General features: G+C 34.2%; 3 protein-coding genes across 3 annotated transcripts; 2 read left to right on the top strand and 1 right to left on the bottom strand.

Annotated features, from left to right (window-relative positions):
* The first annotated feature begins 3,332 nt into the window (after positions 1–3,332).
* On the top strand, positions 3,333–6,060 carry LOC133672819 (GDSL esterase/lipase 4-like). The gene is made up of 5 exons (XM_062093352.1): positions 3,333–3,673; positions 3,779–3,898; positions 4,001–4,225; positions 4,981–5,236; positions 5,595–6,060. The coding sequence occupies exons 1-5, from the start codon at positions 3,506–3,508 to the stop codon at positions 5,864–5,866; spliced, it is 1,041 nt and encodes a 346-aa protein (XP_061949336.1). The 5' UTR covers positions 3,333–3,505; the 3' UTR covers positions 5,867–6,060.
* A 3,718-nt stretch (positions 6,061–9,778) lies between these two features.
* LOC133673571 (uncharacterized GPI-anchored protein At1g61900-like) lies at positions 9,779–14,471 on the bottom strand. The gene is made up of 8 exons (XM_062094447.1): positions 14,231–14,471; positions 13,113–13,251; positions 12,160–13,014; positions 11,300–11,545; positions 11,159–11,173; positions 10,505–10,645; positions 10,295–10,339; positions 9,779–10,084 (listed from the first exon to the last, which is right to left on the bottom strand). Exons 2-8 carry the CDS (start codon positions 13,144–13,146, stop codon positions 10,011–10,013), a joined length of 1,410 nt encoding a protein of 469 aa, XP_061950431.1. The 5' UTR covers positions 13,147–13,251; positions 14,231–14,471; the 3' UTR covers positions 9,779–10,010.
* Positions 14,472–15,137: 666 nt separating this feature from the next.
* Positions 15,138–19,551, top strand: LOC133673344 (small ribosomal subunit protein mS75). The gene is made up of 4 exons (XM_062094079.1): positions 15,138–15,277; positions 15,735–16,536; positions 17,157–17,346; positions 19,063–19,551. Exons 2-4 carry the CDS (start codon positions 15,758–15,760, stop codon positions 19,285–19,287), a joined length of 1,194 nt encoding a protein of 397 aa, XP_061950063.1. The 5' UTR covers positions 15,138–15,277; positions 15,735–15,757; the 3' UTR covers positions 19,288–19,551.
* The last annotated feature ends 240 nt before the right edge of the window (positions 19,552–19,791 follow it).

Here is a 19,791-nt window from a genome sequence, read left to right as displayed (position 1 = left end):
TTTCTTCAATTTAGTCTCTAATTAACCACTAAACTTTGGAATTTTTTCAATTTAATCTCTGATTACAACCGATTAGGTCCCCAGAGTTCGACACCTTTTTTTTTGTTCTTGGATGTGAATTTCTTGAATTTAGCCTTTAATTAACCCCAAAACTTTGATTTTCTTACAATTTTATCCCTAATTTCAATCAATTGGTAAAAATTAAATTTGGTCTCTTAAAATTCTAATATTCTCAATTAAACTCAAATTAGGCTCCCAAACTTATTTTTCACTAATTAAGTCCCTAATAAAATTAATTTGATCTATTTAAAGTGCCCCTAATAAAATAAATCTGACCTAATTAAAGTGCCCCTAATAAAATTAATCTGACCTATTTAAAGTATAATTAAGTTTTTTCACCTAATTAAACCCTTCAATTGGACCCAAATTAATTCTTGAACATAATTAAACTTTAATTTGGTCCATGATTAAATTAAATTGGCCTATTAAAAATCTAATTATGTCCATAGGCTTAAATTTTATGCAGTTTCGTCCTTGAATTTGCATTGTCTCTTCTATTTTAGGTAAAATGAGATGTAATTGGGCTCCTGATTTTTTCTAAAATTACAGCTTGATTTTTTTTTATTTGAAATCCTCCCAGCTTGTTTTTGCCAAAATGCTAGTCCTTATTTTATTTTTTATTTTTGAAAGAAAGAAGATGATTTTAGAGAATAAACAAAAAATGAGTTATGACAAACACCATCCTCTTGGTTGAGTGATGTTGTAGCTCTACGAAGCTTCTCTTGGCTAGTATAGTGGTTCTAAAAAGCAATATATATTTAACACAGAGGCCATTAAAAACCATAATAAAGGTTGGTTCCAGGTTATCGTATTGGGCTCGTCGGGCTTGACGATTCCTTTGAATGACTAGCACCACCTCCATGAGTAGTCCGACTTGATTGATAAGTTATTATTGCTTCTATAGAGTAGTTGTGCCACTAGCTGCAGGGAGGTCCGTGGCACATTCCATTCCAGGTGTGTTTTGATTATTTATTATTAATAGCGATAAGGGATGTCAAAAACTAGTTCAGGAAGACCAATTGATGACCTTTTGATCAGGTTCTCATAGGTGGCGCCAATGATAATGGCCTATAAAATCTAAATAGCTTAGGAGAAAGATTTATATCTTGGATACTCGGCTCATTTTGTGGTCTAACATCTGATTCATTCTTATTAACCATGATGATTAGTAGCCAGTACCTCCAAAAGGTTTTTTTTTTTTTTTTTATGGATTTAGAGATTCTTTGATGCTTAAGTCGGTATCTTTTTTAGAGAAAAGAGTGATATTTTTTAGAGAGAGACTCTGAAAATAAATATGCAGTCAAAAATAGAGATCATGAACCTCTTTCTCATTGAAGGATTCATTGGGTCTTTATAGCCTATGAACCTTGATTTTATAAGGAGACGAGGGGTTGAAGTGTCATCTTGCCCTGATAGTATTAACAAGAAAAAATATCCCTTTTATATATATATATATATATATATATATATATATATATATATTAAAGTAACATAAATATCCCTTATACATCATTAATGAGAAATAAGTGGTGGGTCATTTTGAAGATTTTTATATGCCTAAGGGTATAGAGAAACAAATATCCTTGACTATAACATTTTATGTTAAGGGTTATGAGAAAAAACAAGCGGAGTCATGTGGCCCAATATAAAACCTAGAAAGATCATCAATTTTATATTTATTTGGGATTGACAAGATGCTGAGCCCAAAGATATTGGATCTAGCAGCTTGCTAAATTCAAATGTAGTAGGCTCAGCGTGTAACAGAGCCTGAAAATGTTGTGTGTGGTACGTAACTTTCCAAACCTACATGTATTTGGTCTCATCATGTGGTTAAGCCTAGAGATATTAGATTATCATCATGCTTTTAATCTTTTTAAACATGAATTTTTTTTAAAAATAACATATATAAAACACATACTGATCCGTTAATATAAAACTCACTGCACTAAAAAAGATACTCAGTTAACAATCTATTTAGTTGATAATGTCTTTGGCATTATTTAGTTTAAAGATTCAACTAACTAGCCTTTGGCTGGTTGGAATTTAGATGGTGGAATGACTAGTTGATGATCAACCCAAGGATGAACAGCTTGCTAGATCTAAATGTAGTTAGCTTTGGCATGTAACAAAGCTCGAGGATGTTGTGTATGGTACGTAGCTTTGCAGATCTATATATATTTGGGTTCATTGCATAGCCGAGTCTAGAGATATTGAGTTATCATCATACCTTTAATCTTTTTAAAAATGATTTTTCCATTGATATAAAACTCACTGCACTCAAAAAGAAATTAGTTAACAATTTATTCAGTTAATAATGTCAGTGGCATTATCTAGTCTAAAGATTCAACTAACTAGACTTTGGCTCATTACCTTTGATTAGTTGGAATAGTTGATAATCATTTGAAAGAAATGGAAGGGAAGATGCAGCTACTCCCTTTATTTATCAATCTGAATTGCTGCAACTCTTAACTAACTGAGTTTTAATAATTCATATAAACTTGTTTTGCTTGATTTTTTTTAAGTCAATATCATTTTTTTATAAATAAAATTAAATTGTTTTGGATTGATTTAGATTAATAAATCTTGAATTGGGTCAAGTGATGAGTAGATTTAGTATATTTATTATTGTGTGTAAAATTTAACAAGTAATTATTTCCATATTGAGCGACTACAATTTTTTCTTCCTTTTCTTATCGCTATTTACAGGAATTGCTCAATATGGGAGCAAGGGAATTTGCTATTTTAATTGGAGGGCCAAGAGGTTACCTACCAGCCATAAGACTAAGGAAAGAACTCCGTGGTGATATGATAAATGTGGGAATTTTCATATCGACTTTCTGTCTAAAGGAAATTCTTTGACCAGCGGATGCGAATTGTAATCACTCCTCTGTGACATCATCTCTAAATATTAATGATTTTTTTTTAAAATATTTTTAATTATAGTTTATAAAAAATAAATTTAAAAATAAATATATATTTCATTAAAATGGATATATATAAAATGAATTTTTATATGCAAAATAAATAAAAAATATTTTTTATAAATAAAAAATAAATTATTTTAACTTCTATTAAGTTAAAATTTGAAATGCAATTATAAATGAAAATCAGTACAAAAAACCAGAGGTTATTTAATTAATAATAATACCTCATCGAAGTTTTCTTATACCTACCATCCTTTTAAATTTCATTTAATTAGTATAATTTTGAGAATTCAAATCTATTTAAAAATAAATAAATAAATAAATATCGATACCTTCAGTTTGTAGAAATTAATTCATAAAGAATCAACTAACTAGCCTTTGACTTATTTGAAGCGATATTGGGAACAAATAAGTAATGGCTGCATCAAAATTAACCTTCAATTTTCTTCTGCTCAATTTCCTTGCCAGCCTTCTCATCCCAGAAATCTCCCTATGTGATCACTCTAGACAGCCGAAAAGACATGTTGTCATGTTCTTATTTGGAGATTCAATCTTGGATGCAGGAAACAATAACTACATCAATAATATCAGCGTTTCGTATAGAGCAAATTATTTGTCATATGGAGAAACTTTCTTCCACTTTCCTACTGGGAGATTCACCGATGGCCGTCTCATTGTCGACTTCATCGGTAAGCATTGGAAAATATAATATGAATCATTTTTCGAAATTGCTGTTAAGTTTTTTGGGTTAATTTAAGATTTTTTCTTCTTCTAATGGGTGCTTACATCTGCAGCAACAAAGATCGGTCTACCGTTCGGTCCCCCCATATTTACAACCTGGTATTAATTTCACTAATGGAGTAAATTTCGCAAGTGCTGGAGCTGGTGTCTTTCCTGTAGCTAATCCTGAAGTGGTATGTGATAGTCCCAGTTTGCACTTCACGGGACTGGTAGAAATAGCTGAAAGGTTATGTACGTTTTGTGCTTCAAAGTCTTACCATTGCCTTATTTTCCAGATTAGTCTTCGCATGCAACTTAGCAACTTCAAGAACGTGGCCATTTCGATGGAGGAGCAGATTGGGGACAAAGAGGCAAAGAAACTGCTGAGCCAAGCAGTCTATGCGTCTTGTGTTGGAGCCAATGATTACTCTTATTTTGTTGATAATTACCCTAATGCTACTCAGCTTGAGCAAGATGAATTTGTGAACAATATGGTGGGTAACTTGACAGATTTTGTAAAGGTAATATCAATTATAAAGTTTTTTTTCTTCAATAAAGTTTCTTATAAATAGTAGCATGTGCTAGGGGTGATCATTTTCGGTTCGATTCGGTTTTTATAAAAAAAAGTAACTAAATGGAATTTTTTTCTAAAAAACCGAAACCGGTTCAAACCGACCTATTTTGGTTCGGTTCGGTTCGATTTTTTAGGACAAAACTGGTTCAAACCGGTTTGGTTCGGTTTTTTTCGGTTTGACTCGGTTTTTTCAGTTTCAAGTTTATAAAATCGAAACCAAACCGAACCGGTCGGTTTTTTTAAAATTTTAATCAGTTTAATCGGTTTTTTGATTTTTTTACTTATTCCTAGTATGTTCTTATATAAAGGGTTCCTAATTAATTGATGAACCTCTAATCCATTAATTGACTTAGAACTAGACCCAAGAACTAGACTCAAGTGAGTGGAAAAGTAACCTGGTAGAGCCTAGATAACGTGGATCAACCTATAATCTTATTATAACTTGATCAAAATCTCATTTAATTTTTTTTTAAAATGAATGCTGTTTCAGTTTTTTTTTATAAAAAAGGAAATTCTTAAAACAAATCATTTTAGATTTATCCTGTACCCAGGACTTTGCTTGTATTTGTATACATAAATCAATAAAATACTGAAAATATTTCTTTATTCATATAAGTGTATTGTGTGTAAAACTTAGCAAGTAATTATTTACATATTGAGCTTCTTCGCATTCTTTTTCTTTTTCATTGTCGGCATTTGCAGGAATTGTACAATTTAGGTGCAAGGAAATTTGCTATTTTAAACGTAGGGCCAAGAGGTTGCCAACCAGCCGCAAGACAAAGCGAAGAACTCCGTGGTGATGAATGTGATGAAGTATCATTAGAGATGATAAAGAAGCATAACAGTGCTGCATCTAAAGCCATCAAGGAATTGGAAAGCGAACTATCAGGATTCAAATACTCAATTGCAGACTTCTATACCATCCTTTTGGATATGATAAAGCACCCAACGGATTACGGTAAGAACATATAGATTTTGATAATATTAGGGTTTTGGTGAGGAAGCAAAGCAAGCCACACATTGTTTTCCACTCTTTATCTTTTGGTAATGCTCAAGTGTTACAATGCCACATCATGAGACACAGTAATAAGTTTACATTGATTTATTGATTGTAAGAGTGTCGATAGATTGATCTATTGTTTGGCATATTAACATGTCAATAGATCCATCAATGGATCCATTGTGATACTGTAGTCTCACTGGGCTACGTCCTGTATATCAATGCTCTTCCTAATCATTCATTTTTGCTAGATTTTACCAACTGTATGTGTTTCCTTTTTGTTTTCAATCTCGTCTTTGTTGTTCGTGTTGGGAAGGCTTCAAGGAATCAAGATATTCTTGTTGTGGCCATGGAATGTATAACGCAGCACATTGTGGAATAGAGCCATATACACTATGCAAAAATCCAAGTGAGTATCTATTCTTTGATGGATGGCATCCTACTGAACCTGGTTATCGGATTCTAGCTGATCTGTTTTGGAATGGCAAACCAAGTATCGCAGCCCCATATAACTTTAGACAACTATTTGATCTCGAATCTACACCCATCATTTTATCAGAAGAATATGAAGTTCCCCATTATGAATAATTTTCCTTCTGTTACTTTGTAACTTGAATGTATTAAGACATTGGCAAGGTCCTCTTGCTCTTCTCTCGTAGCTATGTCCTCAACTACGACAGCTATTTGTCAGCTGTGTGTTTGATTGCAAGTGTTCTATCCTATTATTAGTGGAAATTGGAAAATGTTTCAAAATGAAGCAAAATCCTTGTATTTATAGTCAAGCCATTCTCCATGTTACAGTACTGAACCAGTTTTGCTTCTCCTTCCACTGTCTCCTCTTAATTGCTCTAACTCGAAGCCTTAGAAATAAACCTAGTCTCTCTTCCCATTCTTTCTTCTTAACCTCTCTCTCTCTCACACACACTCCTCCTTGTTTGTTTATCAATCTTAAGCTTCTTAAGGTGTTTAATGATATATCCTGTGATTTTATCAAGGAAAAAAATTATACTCCAGGAATACCATAAACATAAGTTTTAAAGATTTAATTCAAAATAAATGAAGTTTAGTGATAAAATAAATGGAGATAAAAATTTAAGGGAAAGAATCGGAAAAAACACTACTCATCCACAGCATATGAACAACATTTTTCTAAAATCTTTCTGTTTATTTATTAATATTAATGTTAATAATAAGGAGAAATCGATTAACTGGTCTTGCAAGCCATAAAATACATGAAAGCTCAAGCTGATAGATAAAATTATCAAATAAAAAAAAAACCAAACAACAACAACAACGCTGCTGAGATTGCTGCTGTCAACATGCGGAGGCTTCGCGAGGGAACATGGAGATCAAGAAAAACAGAAACTAAAATTTTTTTCCAGACTTTTGGCTTTGATTAATAAAAAATCTTAATCAGCTTTCTTTATCTAATTTGACAGTAGCTGTGACTGAGCTACAATTTCAGCCAACAACATCTTTCAAAGCCCTGATCTGAGTAGTTCTAAGGCCTTGGAGATTCGAACCAATCCGAGTAATGATAGAATGATATATAATAACATTTCATCCACTGTGTTGAAAGTAAACAAAACATGGCAGCTCTCTAGTTTCCTAATCCGGTATGAGAGACCATCTACGTCAATGATAAGCTCTTCTATTTTGTCGATATCCATAGGTGAAAAGACTTCTTCTACATCACTTCTTTTCAGCCACTCAGAATCGCGTTAAGATGAAAAAAATAGTTGACTTATGTGTTTGATCCTTTCAATTTTAAGTAAAATACAAGGGATTTCACCAAGTTTTCGGATCAATATAATGGATTGAGTTGAATTTGGCAAGCATGTTTTGTAGAGAAAAGCGCTCAAGGAGACTCAGACCAGCCATAGACTCACGTTTTACTCATATTTAACATGTAGCTTTTGGAGTGAGGAAAATGTGATTTGACTATTAGTTTTTTTTTTTTTTTTGGGTAGCCTTAACAACGAAAACAATGGAACAAAGAAGAAATGTTTCATTATACTTTTTTTTTAAGAGTATAAAAATTAAATTTAAAATTGTTTTAAGAAATTCATTTTATATTTTTATCTCACTTTTCAATTAAATATATTTTTATTTTATATATATATATAGTAAAATACCAACTAAACACAACACATTGATTTAGATCTTAAAAGTTCTACAAATGAAAAGGATGGAAAAAGTATTTGTTTTGGGATCACAATATTTTATCTATTAATCATTTTCCACTTGGGCTCACAGATTTGAGAGAAGGTGAAGGGAAAACAATGGTTTCATTAACAGGAACTATAAGGTGAGGTTAAACATGGTTGGTCTTGCTCTGCATCATAGCGCGATACACCGTTTTAAATTTGTTAAAGTTATTTTTTTAATTGATTTTTTATTCATTTTAGGCCTTAATATTTGGTTAATTTGATATGGGTTTCCTCATTTGTTTAGATTTGAACTAGATAGATGGTCCGCGCTATGTCGTGACTGGACTATTTTTTTTTTTAATGTAAGAAAAAGATTCCATGTGAAACTTGGGATTTTAAAAAAATAAAAGAATTATGTCATTGAGTCAACCGAGTTTAATAATCTCAAGTAATCTAATAATACTCAAAAAAGATAATGACAACAAATAACAGAATTAATAAAAAAAATTGACATCCAGGATATATATAAAAACCATGATCAAAAGAATGAGGACCCAATTTTTTAAAAAAAATTATTTTTAATTTTTTTTAAAACCTGTCTTAAAACCCATTAATTTATTTTTTTTACTAAAATAATATCATTTTTACATATTTGTAAAATAAAGAAATTGGTTACTCGAGTAACCCTGACCAACCCACCTGATTTGTGACCTGGAACTTGACCAGGATTAACCTTTGGACCGGGTATAAAAACCATAATTAAAAAAATGACACAACTTTCTTGTAATTTTTTTTAAAACCCGTTGAATATTTGTTTTAGGCTAAGTTAATCTGGATAACTTTAACCAATCCACTCGATCTATGACTCAAAACTTACTCGAGATCAACCTTTGAGTCGAGTTCAAAAACTAGGATTGAAAAAATGAGGATCAAATTTGACATTAAAATCAAATAAAATCAAACAATGATGGATGAATCTGAAAAAAAAATCAATTAAGAAAATAAATAAAACCAAAAGAAATTATAATGAAACAGAATGAGGACTAAATTAAAAAAATAAAAATTAAGTATGAAATTGAAAAGAAAATCAATTAGAAGAAGGGTGAAAAGCAAAATAAATATCAATTAAAAAAAGAGGACCAAATCTAACACAAAAATAAAATAAAATAAAATAAAATGATAAATGATGAAATTAAAAAAAAATTATAAAAATAATTTAAAGCAAATACAGAATAATAAAAAAATATGAGGGCCACAATTGAAATAATACAAAAGCTTAAGATATTTTTGAACTTTGGGTTGGTGGAGGAGAGAGAAAAAAAGGTGGAGAAAAACAAATTCAGCCGTCGCCTAATGGCGGCACTTATGACAACATAAACCGGTCAGGACAAAGTGTCGCCGTGCAACACTTCATCTAAGACGATGGTTGGGTATTTTTGGATACCAGAGGAGGTGTTATGCGCTGTCCAAATGACACGAATAACCTCCACAAGTTGACGCGTTCTTATCCCGCATCGGAAGCTTTTTTTTTTGTTTTTTTTATAAATATCAAAACACCCTTGACCCCACACAAAATTTACAAAAAAAAAAAAAATTCAGAGTGCAAGAGACACCAATAACCCTAAAAAAAAAAGCATTTGTTTTAAAATCCAAAGATATTTTGATAATTTCATTGTGCTCAAGAAAAGAAAAAAAATGAAAAGTCCATCTCCTAAAGTAAACCGAAATTTTGCTTCCAAGGGTATTTAGAACTTTACATTGTGTAATCAATAGAAAAAAAGGCATATATATCCCTTACCAACTCTATAATACCAAATATATCCCGTGTAAAAGTTTAAAAATACCCCTAAAACCAGCCTTTATGTTTCTCTAATCTATGGTGATTTATGAGAAGAATTACATAACAACCCTAAACTCTTTTAATATTTTTTATAATTTCAGCCCTAAATAAAAAATTTTACATATTAAACATGGTTAGTCTTTGTAAATTTAATATATTAACATCTCAATAATTTTTATAAATAAAATAACATCCAATACCACAGTCTCAATATTTAAAAACTTAATTTCCTAGTACTTTTATATATATTTTTTAAGATAACAAAATAATAATCTAACCATGACCGGGAGGGTGTCAAAAAAACTAGTTGATGGGGTTAAGTAGGCCATGGCCATCATCAACGAACCACGTGAACCCACAAGACTGATTCATGTTTGTTAATCATGATTAGGCTTTCATACCGGAACCCAAACCAAAGCTACGCGGTGGTGACCGAAATTTTGAAGGGGAGGGGAGCCACAGCTATAGGGCGGTGATGACCAGCTATACATCTACAGCCAAAATGCTTGGTTCTCGAACAGAAGACACCCACAGAAAATTTTCCTTACAAATATGAAGTCTTCCAACAATAATCATCAAAATTAGAGACAAAAATAGATTTGGAAACAAAAGAAAAATGAAAAGCTGCTATACATGAAGAAGGCTACTCATCAAAATATACAAGTAAAATTCCCACACAAGGTTAAATTTCCAGAGACACCACCACCTATTTCAAACCGGTTCAAGCCCTTGACTAATCTCTTCAGTACAACAATGCACTGAAAATAAAAAATGAAAAAATGGGCACCAGCAACTCCAACTCACCACCACGATTGCCTGCGTCAAAACATTGATACGGATATGTCAGAAAAGAAGGGGGAATGGAAAGAAAAAAGCTGCTGCTGTTCAAGAACAAGCGCTGTCACAATTGAAGCTAATATCTTTATGATGAATAATCTTATATTATGGCTGGCTAACTAATATGTGATCCACCAATCAGCATGCTATTACAAATGCCTATGAATTGCACAGGGCAATGGTACACACCAGGGTTTTTGATCTGTGATGTTGGCAAGGCAGGCAAGGACATCTCTGCAAAATTAAGTGGGAGCCATTAAAACAAGAACTCAAGAACAAACTGCCTGCGTGTGTGTGTGTGTGTAAATATTTCGGATGAAATGTTAAATTGTCCAGGCTCTTTTAGAAATATGAACAGCAGCTAATATCTGGTTCTTTCTTGAGTAGTTGAACATTTACCTGGGGCACACAGAGACAAGGTTGAAATGGAGGATGATGAAGGCCATGGAGCTGCAATGTTGTCATTCAAGTCGCATGTAAAGCTGAACCCTGTTGAATTGTCCAATATAACATCGGGAGGCAAGCTACGAAGTAGACACCCTATAATTGAATGGAAAAGAAAATTCAATAAACAATAGTAATAATTATTATAACAATAAAGAGATAGCAATCTGATTTCTTTCCAGGCTGCAAAAGAGAAAAGTTTCTTTACAAGCTCTAAGAGGCACTTTCTTTTTGCAGTCAGATGAACAAAACCTTGTTAACTTTCTCAAACAAATTGGAAAATAACACACCTATCCTTTCCCTAGGCCTTAGTAAGATATCACCTCACAGCGCAAGATAACCAATGTTCTTTTACTTACATATGCTACTTGGCAACAAAGGTGTTTTCATCAAGCATCCTAAATACACAAATAAAACGACTACCAGGAAGCCAACTGCCAGGTTCAGGTGGGAGATTTTCATGTGATATAGAAAGCATGCCCTACAACCTTTTCACACTTTCAGCACTGGACATCCATATGTTTCCAAGAACTCTTACTGTAACCTCCAAATATAATATCAGCATATAAGCTATATTGCTCTCAGAGAGAGAGAGAGAGAGGGGCAAACCTTGTTGTCTGTATGCTGCTTTGCATCCACCAACACATAAATCCACACACAAACACACACAAAAGTATATATATCAGATGGAATAGATGATGAAATGAAGTAAAAAGTTTACAGGAATGATAATGAACTGAGAAAATAAACCTTGGATGCTAAAATCTTTCAAGTCAATGTCACAAAGCTCATACACATTTGTCATGACCCCACCTTGTCGTAGCTTGGACCCCAAAACTGTTGCACAAATTATGGCCTGTTTGTTTGTAATTAACATTTGATTTTGTATCCCAGCCATGTATGTATTTAATGAGCTACAGCAGGAGGGACTGGGAGCAGCTACATTTCGACATGCTTTGATAACTTCTAGAGGCCGTGTGAAATTCAAAGGGCAAACTGCACATGAACATTGACTCATCAGAAGTGTAATAACTCAAAGAATCAGTAAAACACTTGCAACATATCCTTCTTGAGTTCCACCAATTTATGATATATCTATGTGACACAGAAATGCGTGCAGGTAAAGAAAGCAAATTAATAAGATCAATTAAGCTTGTGAACAACTATAGAGCAACACAGCTACCATGATTCTATCCCGAAAACATGATTACCCTTAATTCAAATACTTTGCATGATACCCTGAAGCTCTAAGTCTCATTTTACCACTCCTGCATAAAACTTGAAAACTTTGGCTTTATTTCATGGTCTAAGTTAGTGTGATTAATTGAAACCAACACAGGGCATCTAGATAGATTCAGAAGCAGCATCATTTGACAAACAGATGAAACCAATGATATAGACTCATAGCATATTGCCCACACTTTTGTCCTCTCTTCAGATTAGCATCATTATATCATGAAAAGTTCCAAAACATGGGAGAACCTCAAAGAAGATGCAATATGTGCACAGGAAATTTATTAATGTAACATTGGCAATACATTTATGAAATTCAGTCCAGCAAAAAAATGGGAAAGAAATCATAAAAAAAGGAAAAATGATAATTACTGTACCCTTGTTGACTTTGCAGGCAGATACTGTCCGGAATGCAGCATTTGCAGCATCTGCTGATAGTTTCCTAGAGAGATATGAATACACCACCCCTTTACAATCACTAAGAGGATCATTACGATTATGCTCGGTCACTAACTCTTCATTATTATTGATTGTCAATTGTGTCCTAGACATCTCAAGAGCAGCTTCAGTGATTGCAGATTGGCAAATTGGTCTACAGCACTCTTTCAGAGGATCGACGGTACTGCAGGCTTCCAGTAATTTGCTTGTATTTACTATTTTCTCAAAGTTGACAACATCCTTTACTGGACACAACCCACCAGTAAGATTTAATGATTTAACAGAGCATAGTGTAGGTATAGTTTTATTGGCCCCTCTGCTGGCTAGTATACTAATGATATCTGAAAAACAATCATCAGCAACTGCATTCTGCAAAACCAACTTATCAGAGTTGACACTGTAATAACCCTGGAAGATGTGGAGCAAACTGCCAAGCTGCGGACAGCATATTACATTTCCTACAAGAGCTGCCAAGGGTTGAGAGCAATCAGATGCTGTTTTGTCTATGATATTTGACAAAGCAGTGAAATTTACAGGGCATTTCCCAGTTAAATTTGGCTTGTACGTGGTGGGAAAAGTTGGGTACATAGGAGCCAAAGATTCATCAGGATAAGGGTTCCGTGGGAGGATGGCAGGTGATATTTCAATAGGACCAAAAATTCCAAAATTTGGTGGAGTTGCTAGCTCAGATGTAGAAGAAACATGACTGGGCTCAAGAAGGGTCTGCAATGCCACAGCAACTTGGAAACTGGATAACCAAACGATAAATAACAAGAACTGATGGCCTAGTGAGCCTGCAACCAAACATCAGGCAGTTATCAGCATCAACACACTCGTCTTTCACTGTAGTAAAGAAATATGCAGAATACATCGATTGCTCATAATGGCTTACCCTTTAGACAACAAATAGTCTGGAAACAGTCCATATTTCCACTAGCCTTCTGGCACCATTGAATTTTGGAAAAAGGAAACCCTACAGCACTAAATAATAACCCTGAGCTTGCTCACAATGATGCAGCAAGCCAGAATACCTGTACAAAGCACCAAATTCAACAACATAAATCAAATTAAAGCCAGATAATTAAGACTAGCAAAAAAAAAAAAAAGCACTCCACACATTACCACTGCATATAAAGGAACAGTTGAGCTTGATACATGTTTTATTTCATATGTTGAGTTACTTGAGCCTACAACAATTTAGAAACATGGCAAGCTACTCCAACCCTGCTAAATTATGATAATTATTAGCTTACTAAGAAAACCTAAAGCTTCTAAACTGCACAATTAAAAAATTCCCTTATTTGCTTGGTTCAATTCCAAAGAACTGATCATATACTTCAATCCACAATTTTTTTACATCTAATTAACATTTATCCTCACCATACTAACTACTAGTTTTATTATACATGGAATCAAACTTAATCTACGCTACTGGTTCCAATACATACTATATTTTCAATCATTTGACACAAGTGAGCAAAATTATCTAGCTACTTCAGCTAAACAACCTTTCTTTTTAGCTATACTTTCACTCTCGAACTTACATTCCCAAATCAAGTTAATATAAAACCTATTTTCTATTTATTCACCAATACCATCTGGTTTAAGTTGCCAAAAAAAATGATTTAGCTAAACAGTTTCACCACCTCAACTAAGGGAACCTTTGCTCAAACAAATGCAAGTTCAAAGTTAAAATTTCAATTTCCATTTTCCAAATAGGTAAGAAAATGTTAGCTAACATGAAAAAGGTTAACAACCCACAAGTTATATTATCCTAAAATATTAGAACATCCCATCAAGCTGGAAAAATAACAATAAGGATAGGAAGAGAAAGAACTCAAGACTCAACAATCTTAACAAAAAAAAAAAAAACCACACACAAACCAAGCTAAAAACACTCCTATAAAGCTCAACTAAGCAAAATCCAAGACACCAACTTGCATTTTCTCATAAACCAAACACAAAGTTCACAATTTTAAGAAAATAAACTAAAAAATAAAAGTGACCCACCATAACATGTTGAATCCATGTAACAAATTCAAGTGTTTCAAGCTCCCCGCAAAAAAAAAAAAAAAACAAAAACGAAAAAAAATCAAATATTTTTCAGTGTTGGATCTACTTGGGCTAAAAAGGGAGTGAGCTTTGCTTATGAGAAACCCTAAATCATACTTTTTTTTCTTCTTTTTCTAGCTCACTCAAGTAGAAAACCCTCTCTGTGATTGTAACTGTGGTTGTTGGTGGTGGATAAAGGACAGCCTCAAAAGCTTTTACCTTTTTTAGACTCTCTACCCGACCCGAATTTGTCCTTTTTACCCGGGTCAAGTTAACCCTTCTCGGTTTTTGCTTAACCAGGGTCCAAAATCTTTTAGGGCAAACCCAAACAAGTCCTCCAACTATGGACTTTGTCTCGGTTGAGTCCATAAAGAACTTTTTCTCTCAATTGAATTCCCAAAATATATCCATACATTCCCTATTAAGTTTGTTTTTTCAAATAATTCAAGATTTTTTTAATGAAAAACATTAATCTATTTATAAAATCATAGTTTTCAAGATAAATATAGCCGATAAGTAATTTGAGAAATTTAACAATTGAAGTTCTAAATTAAATTAAGGTTGTAATTAAATTGACAAACCATTTATCTAATTAAAACCTAATCAATTTAATTGTTGTTAAGATATAATAGATAAAAAAATAATATAAAATTTTTATTTTTTAATCAAATCTTGATAAATCATATTTTAATTCGAGTTTAACAACAATAATAAAAAGCATTATAAAAAAAAAACATTTTGGATGAAGTGCATGGATTAATATGGACGCACAGACTCAATTGAGAGTTTCTAAAACTTGATAGACTTGATTGAGGTAAGAAGATTATTTGGGACCTTAATTGAGACTACTTATATAGTTGTGAGACTTTCTCATGCTTGCCAATTTTTCCTTAACACTCTAAACGGTGCGTTTTGAACGTGGGGTTTTAGGGATTTGTTTTTCTCCTCTCTTTCAAAAAAGAGCTCACTCCCTTCTCATCTCGCTGTCACCAAACTGAGGCCAGGGTAATGAATCTCTCTCTTATTTTTCTCCTGGTTTTTGTATCTGGGTTTGGCTTAATTTATGGATTCATGTATGTTTTTACTCATTTGAATGCCTATTTAGTGATTTTAAGCAGTGAAAATGGACTTCTATGGATGCTGAAGATAGGGTTTTATTTATTTATTTATTTTTGCTTTTGTTCAAGGTTTCTTCGGTTTTTGTATCTGGTTTTAGATAATTTATAATTTTTTATGGTTTAGATGTCATTCGTTGATTTTAAGTGCTGAAATGGACTTCCATGGATGATAAAGATTGGATGTATTATTATTATTATTATATATTTGTCAAGGGTCTCTTTGTTTTTGTATCTAGGTTTAGGTTAACTTACAAATTTATTTCTGTTTTGGATGCGAGTAATTGATTTTAGGTGGTGAATTGACTTAAATGGATTCTGAAGATAGAAGTTTTCTTTTTATACAGGGTCTGTTTTGAGTACAACAACTATGCACAGTATTCACCGGATTATATCTCGACTTTCTTCTACTGCGTTAAGCACAAGTGCTAATGCTGCAAGATTTCTAAAAGAACAAACAAGACCCACTTTTGGAAATGGCAAAAGGGTTGCGTTGGTAAATGGGATTGGAGCTTATCAAGATATGGCGTCCAGGTTCTTCTCAGCGAAGTCAGGAGGAAGTGAGGGTGGAGATGATTGGGATAGTGCAGTTGGATCTTTTGGTGGCTCTGAGTCTGTTACTGATGGTGATGGCCTTGGTTGGGGCTCAGCTTCATCATGGTCAACTGGATTGACTAAGGACCATTTTGATGGAGTAGAAGTGGTGGGCCAAAGGACTTCTAGTTCTAGTACTGATAGTGGAAAAGATGGTGGAGATGGAATGAAAGATACATCTCAGTATGCGATGGCCTATGATTTGCAAGACACTGAAGATTGGATAAGAGAATATGAGTCTGAGAATAAAAGGAGTGCAGCTTTTGTGGCTGGATGGAATAAGAGGATTGACGAACTTAAAGTGTTGATGGATCAAATAAAGGAGCCTGGTTTAAGAGGTTCTTACTTGAAGGACTCAGAAAAGGCAGAGATGTATCGGTTGCATAAGGAAAATCCTGAAGTTTACACTGTTGAGAAGCTTTCTAAGGATTACAGGATTATGAGGCAAAGGGTGCACGCAATTCTTTGGTTGAAAGAAATTGAGGAGGAAGAGGAAAAGAAGCTTGGTCATCCCTTGGATGATTCTATTGAGCTTTTGCTTGATAAGTTCCCAGAGTAGGATATAGATTGTTGAGAATATATCCTTCTGCTTTGAATGTGTGATCCCATTCCATGTTTTGATAAATGATTGCAAGTGTGTGGTTATTATGGACTTGTGCACATTAATTAACTCAGGTTTTGCATTTAGTCACTTTATGGGGAACCTGTAATAATTCACTGTCTTGAACTCAAGCTTCGAATTTGCACTTAATAAAGAACTAAACTATAGAGTGCTAGACAGCATACCTTTACAAAACACCCACCAAAGAAATAGTCAGAGATTATTATTGCTGAATCCTTTTTACTTGGTATTGTCTATCATGATTTCACGTGTTGCATGCTAGCTCTTTCTGTCATCAAGCCCAACCCAGCAGGTTTTGGTTCAATTTAAGCTCAGCCTTGTTACTGCTAGATAGATAGCTTGCTCATCTGGCTACAGTCTCTGTATTGTACATGTCCATGTAATTATATATATCTGTTTGACCATGTTACATCCACACAAGTTATATCAAGGTCAGCCTATAGCTATGTGATTTGGACTGAATGTATGGAAGCATATCAGATAGCAAACAAACAGATATCTGCCAAAATAATAGACTTGTATTGCTCATAAAAGTGCAACTACTATTATGCAGATTTTTCAAATCCCATGACCGAGAATTCCATGTCGCTTCCCTTACTTACAAGCCTGAATTCAAGGTGATGCCAGAGGGCTGGGATGGTACCATCAAAGATATGGATGAAGTCCACTATGAGATATCCAAGAAGGAGGATGAGATTCTTTATCAAGAATTTGTTCTGAGGATGAACTTCAACAAAATGAAAGTAAGTCCTGTGTGCTTCTTGCTTTTAATCAGGAAAAGAAACTAGAACTGCATAAAAAATGCCTGTTACTTCTGTTGTTTTAACCTTGCCATGTGTCCTTATCCTGCCCAATTACCAGATAAGATATAGCTATTCCTAGAGACACAATAGTCACAAAATCTTAGCTAAATTTACACATGAAAAGTCAAGGTGTTAACCATCAAAACTTATATGTTGAACAATTGAGAAGGTAACCACCCTTTTAATATACACACTCACACGCGCGCGCGCATGTGTAATATGAAATTCATTATTTAATAATCAAAAGGTGAGCAAGCTCATTTTTACAAGCACCATGAAAATATGTGGAAACAAGATAAAAACAGGACATATCTTGTTATGTTCCCAATACGTCACCAATGCCTACAACACCAAATCCCAAATGCAATACACATTTTCATAATGACATACATGCAGGGGGGGGGGGAACTCCCAAGAAATCCCTTAACATGCACAATAGTCGAGAAAAGCAACTCAAGGGATGAGAACAATCCAAAACACCACCATGGTGTACCTCAAAGCGTGAACAACTACTTCTTGACACACTCCTCTTGCCAATTTAAACTGCAACCTGCAGCCTGTCAAAACACCGAAACTACCTCTACCAATAGCAACCAACATCAAAATGCCACCTCCAAGGCCTATCCTTAATCTCCATCGCCAACTTCAATAGGTTTGCTTCCAAATCTAAGCTGCCCTCATCCAACAAGGGCCACGCAATCTTAGGCATGTAGGCCTTTCGCACTTCACTACCACATCTGTTACAGCTCCTTTCCTAGAAGCATTGAGCACCAAAATCAGACCTAGGATCTAACCTGATCACCAAATCCACCTATACCATGCATCTAAGGATGCCAGCAATTGCCCACCGCATAATGGACAGCTCAAGATTCCACTTCCATCACTCTAATACTTGTAACAGCCCCACCACCTACAATGTCCATCTTCACCACCACCAACCATCTCAGCCACCAAGGCTATGCACCACAACCACTAATAGATCTTGCACTGCTATCTTCATTGATGTTAAAAAGGGGAAGGGAAAAAGAGGAGAAAGAGATGAGAGAAGGACAAGGGAAGGTATGATTTTACATATATATATGGTAGCATGGTTGGATGCAGTTTGGTTCTAAAACTGTAATGGAAGTCACTGACAAGAGCAGGTGGTAACTAAAGCGCAATATGCTAATGGTAAAAGGGTAGTTATCACTTGCGAGGTTTATAGACACATACTCCAAATGGTTTTTGTCATTTATTTTTGTTTCACTGCTGCCTGATCTGTGAGACCAAGGATCTTGAAACTTTGGGTAGTTTGGTCTTGTTGACCAAGCAAATATCAGAGAGAGCTGCTTGCCATTTATATACAGAGAGAGAGAGAGAGAGAGAGAGAGATCCTGCACCAAGGAGCATGGTAGAGAAGCCACCAAGGACTCTTAAGGGATAGGATGGATTTATTTTCTTCAATGTAATGCTATTTTAACACACCTAAATTAATCAAGGATGCAAATGCCATCAACATTAGCTTTAAGGATTGGGGAAATCCATTGGTTTTTTTCCTTTCCCTATACCTGCTCAACACATTGGAAGCACATTATTCAATTTTGTATTGGAAAATATCTAAAGTTTCATTAAATCTATGCGAATCATCTATTTGATATATGGTTTCCCTTTGTGCAGATGGCAGGACAGGTGAAATGCCACAAGTATAGTAGGCGCCGCTCTTCTCAAGGTTGGAACTTCACAGTGGAGAAATTGGGGAAAAAAGGAAAACGTGGAGGTGGTGGTGGCTGGAAGTTTGTGAGCTTGCCCGATGGGTCCAGCCGGCCACTGAATGACACTGAGAAAATCTATGTCAAACGAGAAACTCCTCGCCGCAGGCGCAGGAGCAGGATTTTTGATTAAGTTAGCTTGTTAGATAGATATTTAAATAGATGTCGAACTCTGCTTTACTTGATCCAGCTTAGCAGATTGTTTTGGGAAATTTTCTGTAGCCAGAGCAGCTAGCTGCTGTTTTACATGTTATTCAGGTTTGGAATCAGGTCTATTTGAAGATGTCCTAATACCTGAAGGCAACTTGGATATTTATTTTCTCAGATGAAGATTTTGTTAGCTACTGCCATTAATTGGGATGTTTTCTTAATGACCTAGTTTCCTTGGAGTCTCGCATATTGAAGCTCTGCTTTCTTTTCACTAGGATGTAGTTTGTGTTTAGCCAGCTTTTTTGTTTGCGTTGTCCTTTAAACTAGTACTCTTGAAAGTTAATGAGACATTCCATTTTATCCATATTTGTATATTTTTCATTTTATACATCTTTTTGTAGGTTAAGGTGTGGTTCCTAATTCTACCAATTCAGGGTGTGTTTGTAGTGCTTACTAATGGCATGTTCTGAAATATAACAGGAATGTA

Source organism: Populus nigra, chromosome 14 (assembly GCF_951802175.1).
Source record: "Populus nigra chromosome 14, ddPopNigr1.1, whole genome shotgun sequence".
NCBI classification, from domain to species: domain Eukaryota; kingdom Viridiplantae; phylum Streptophyta; class Magnoliopsida; order Malpighiales; family Salicaceae; genus Populus; species Populus nigra.
Note: the sequence above shows the minus strand (reverse complement) of the source record. Positions and strands in the feature narration are given on the sequence as shown.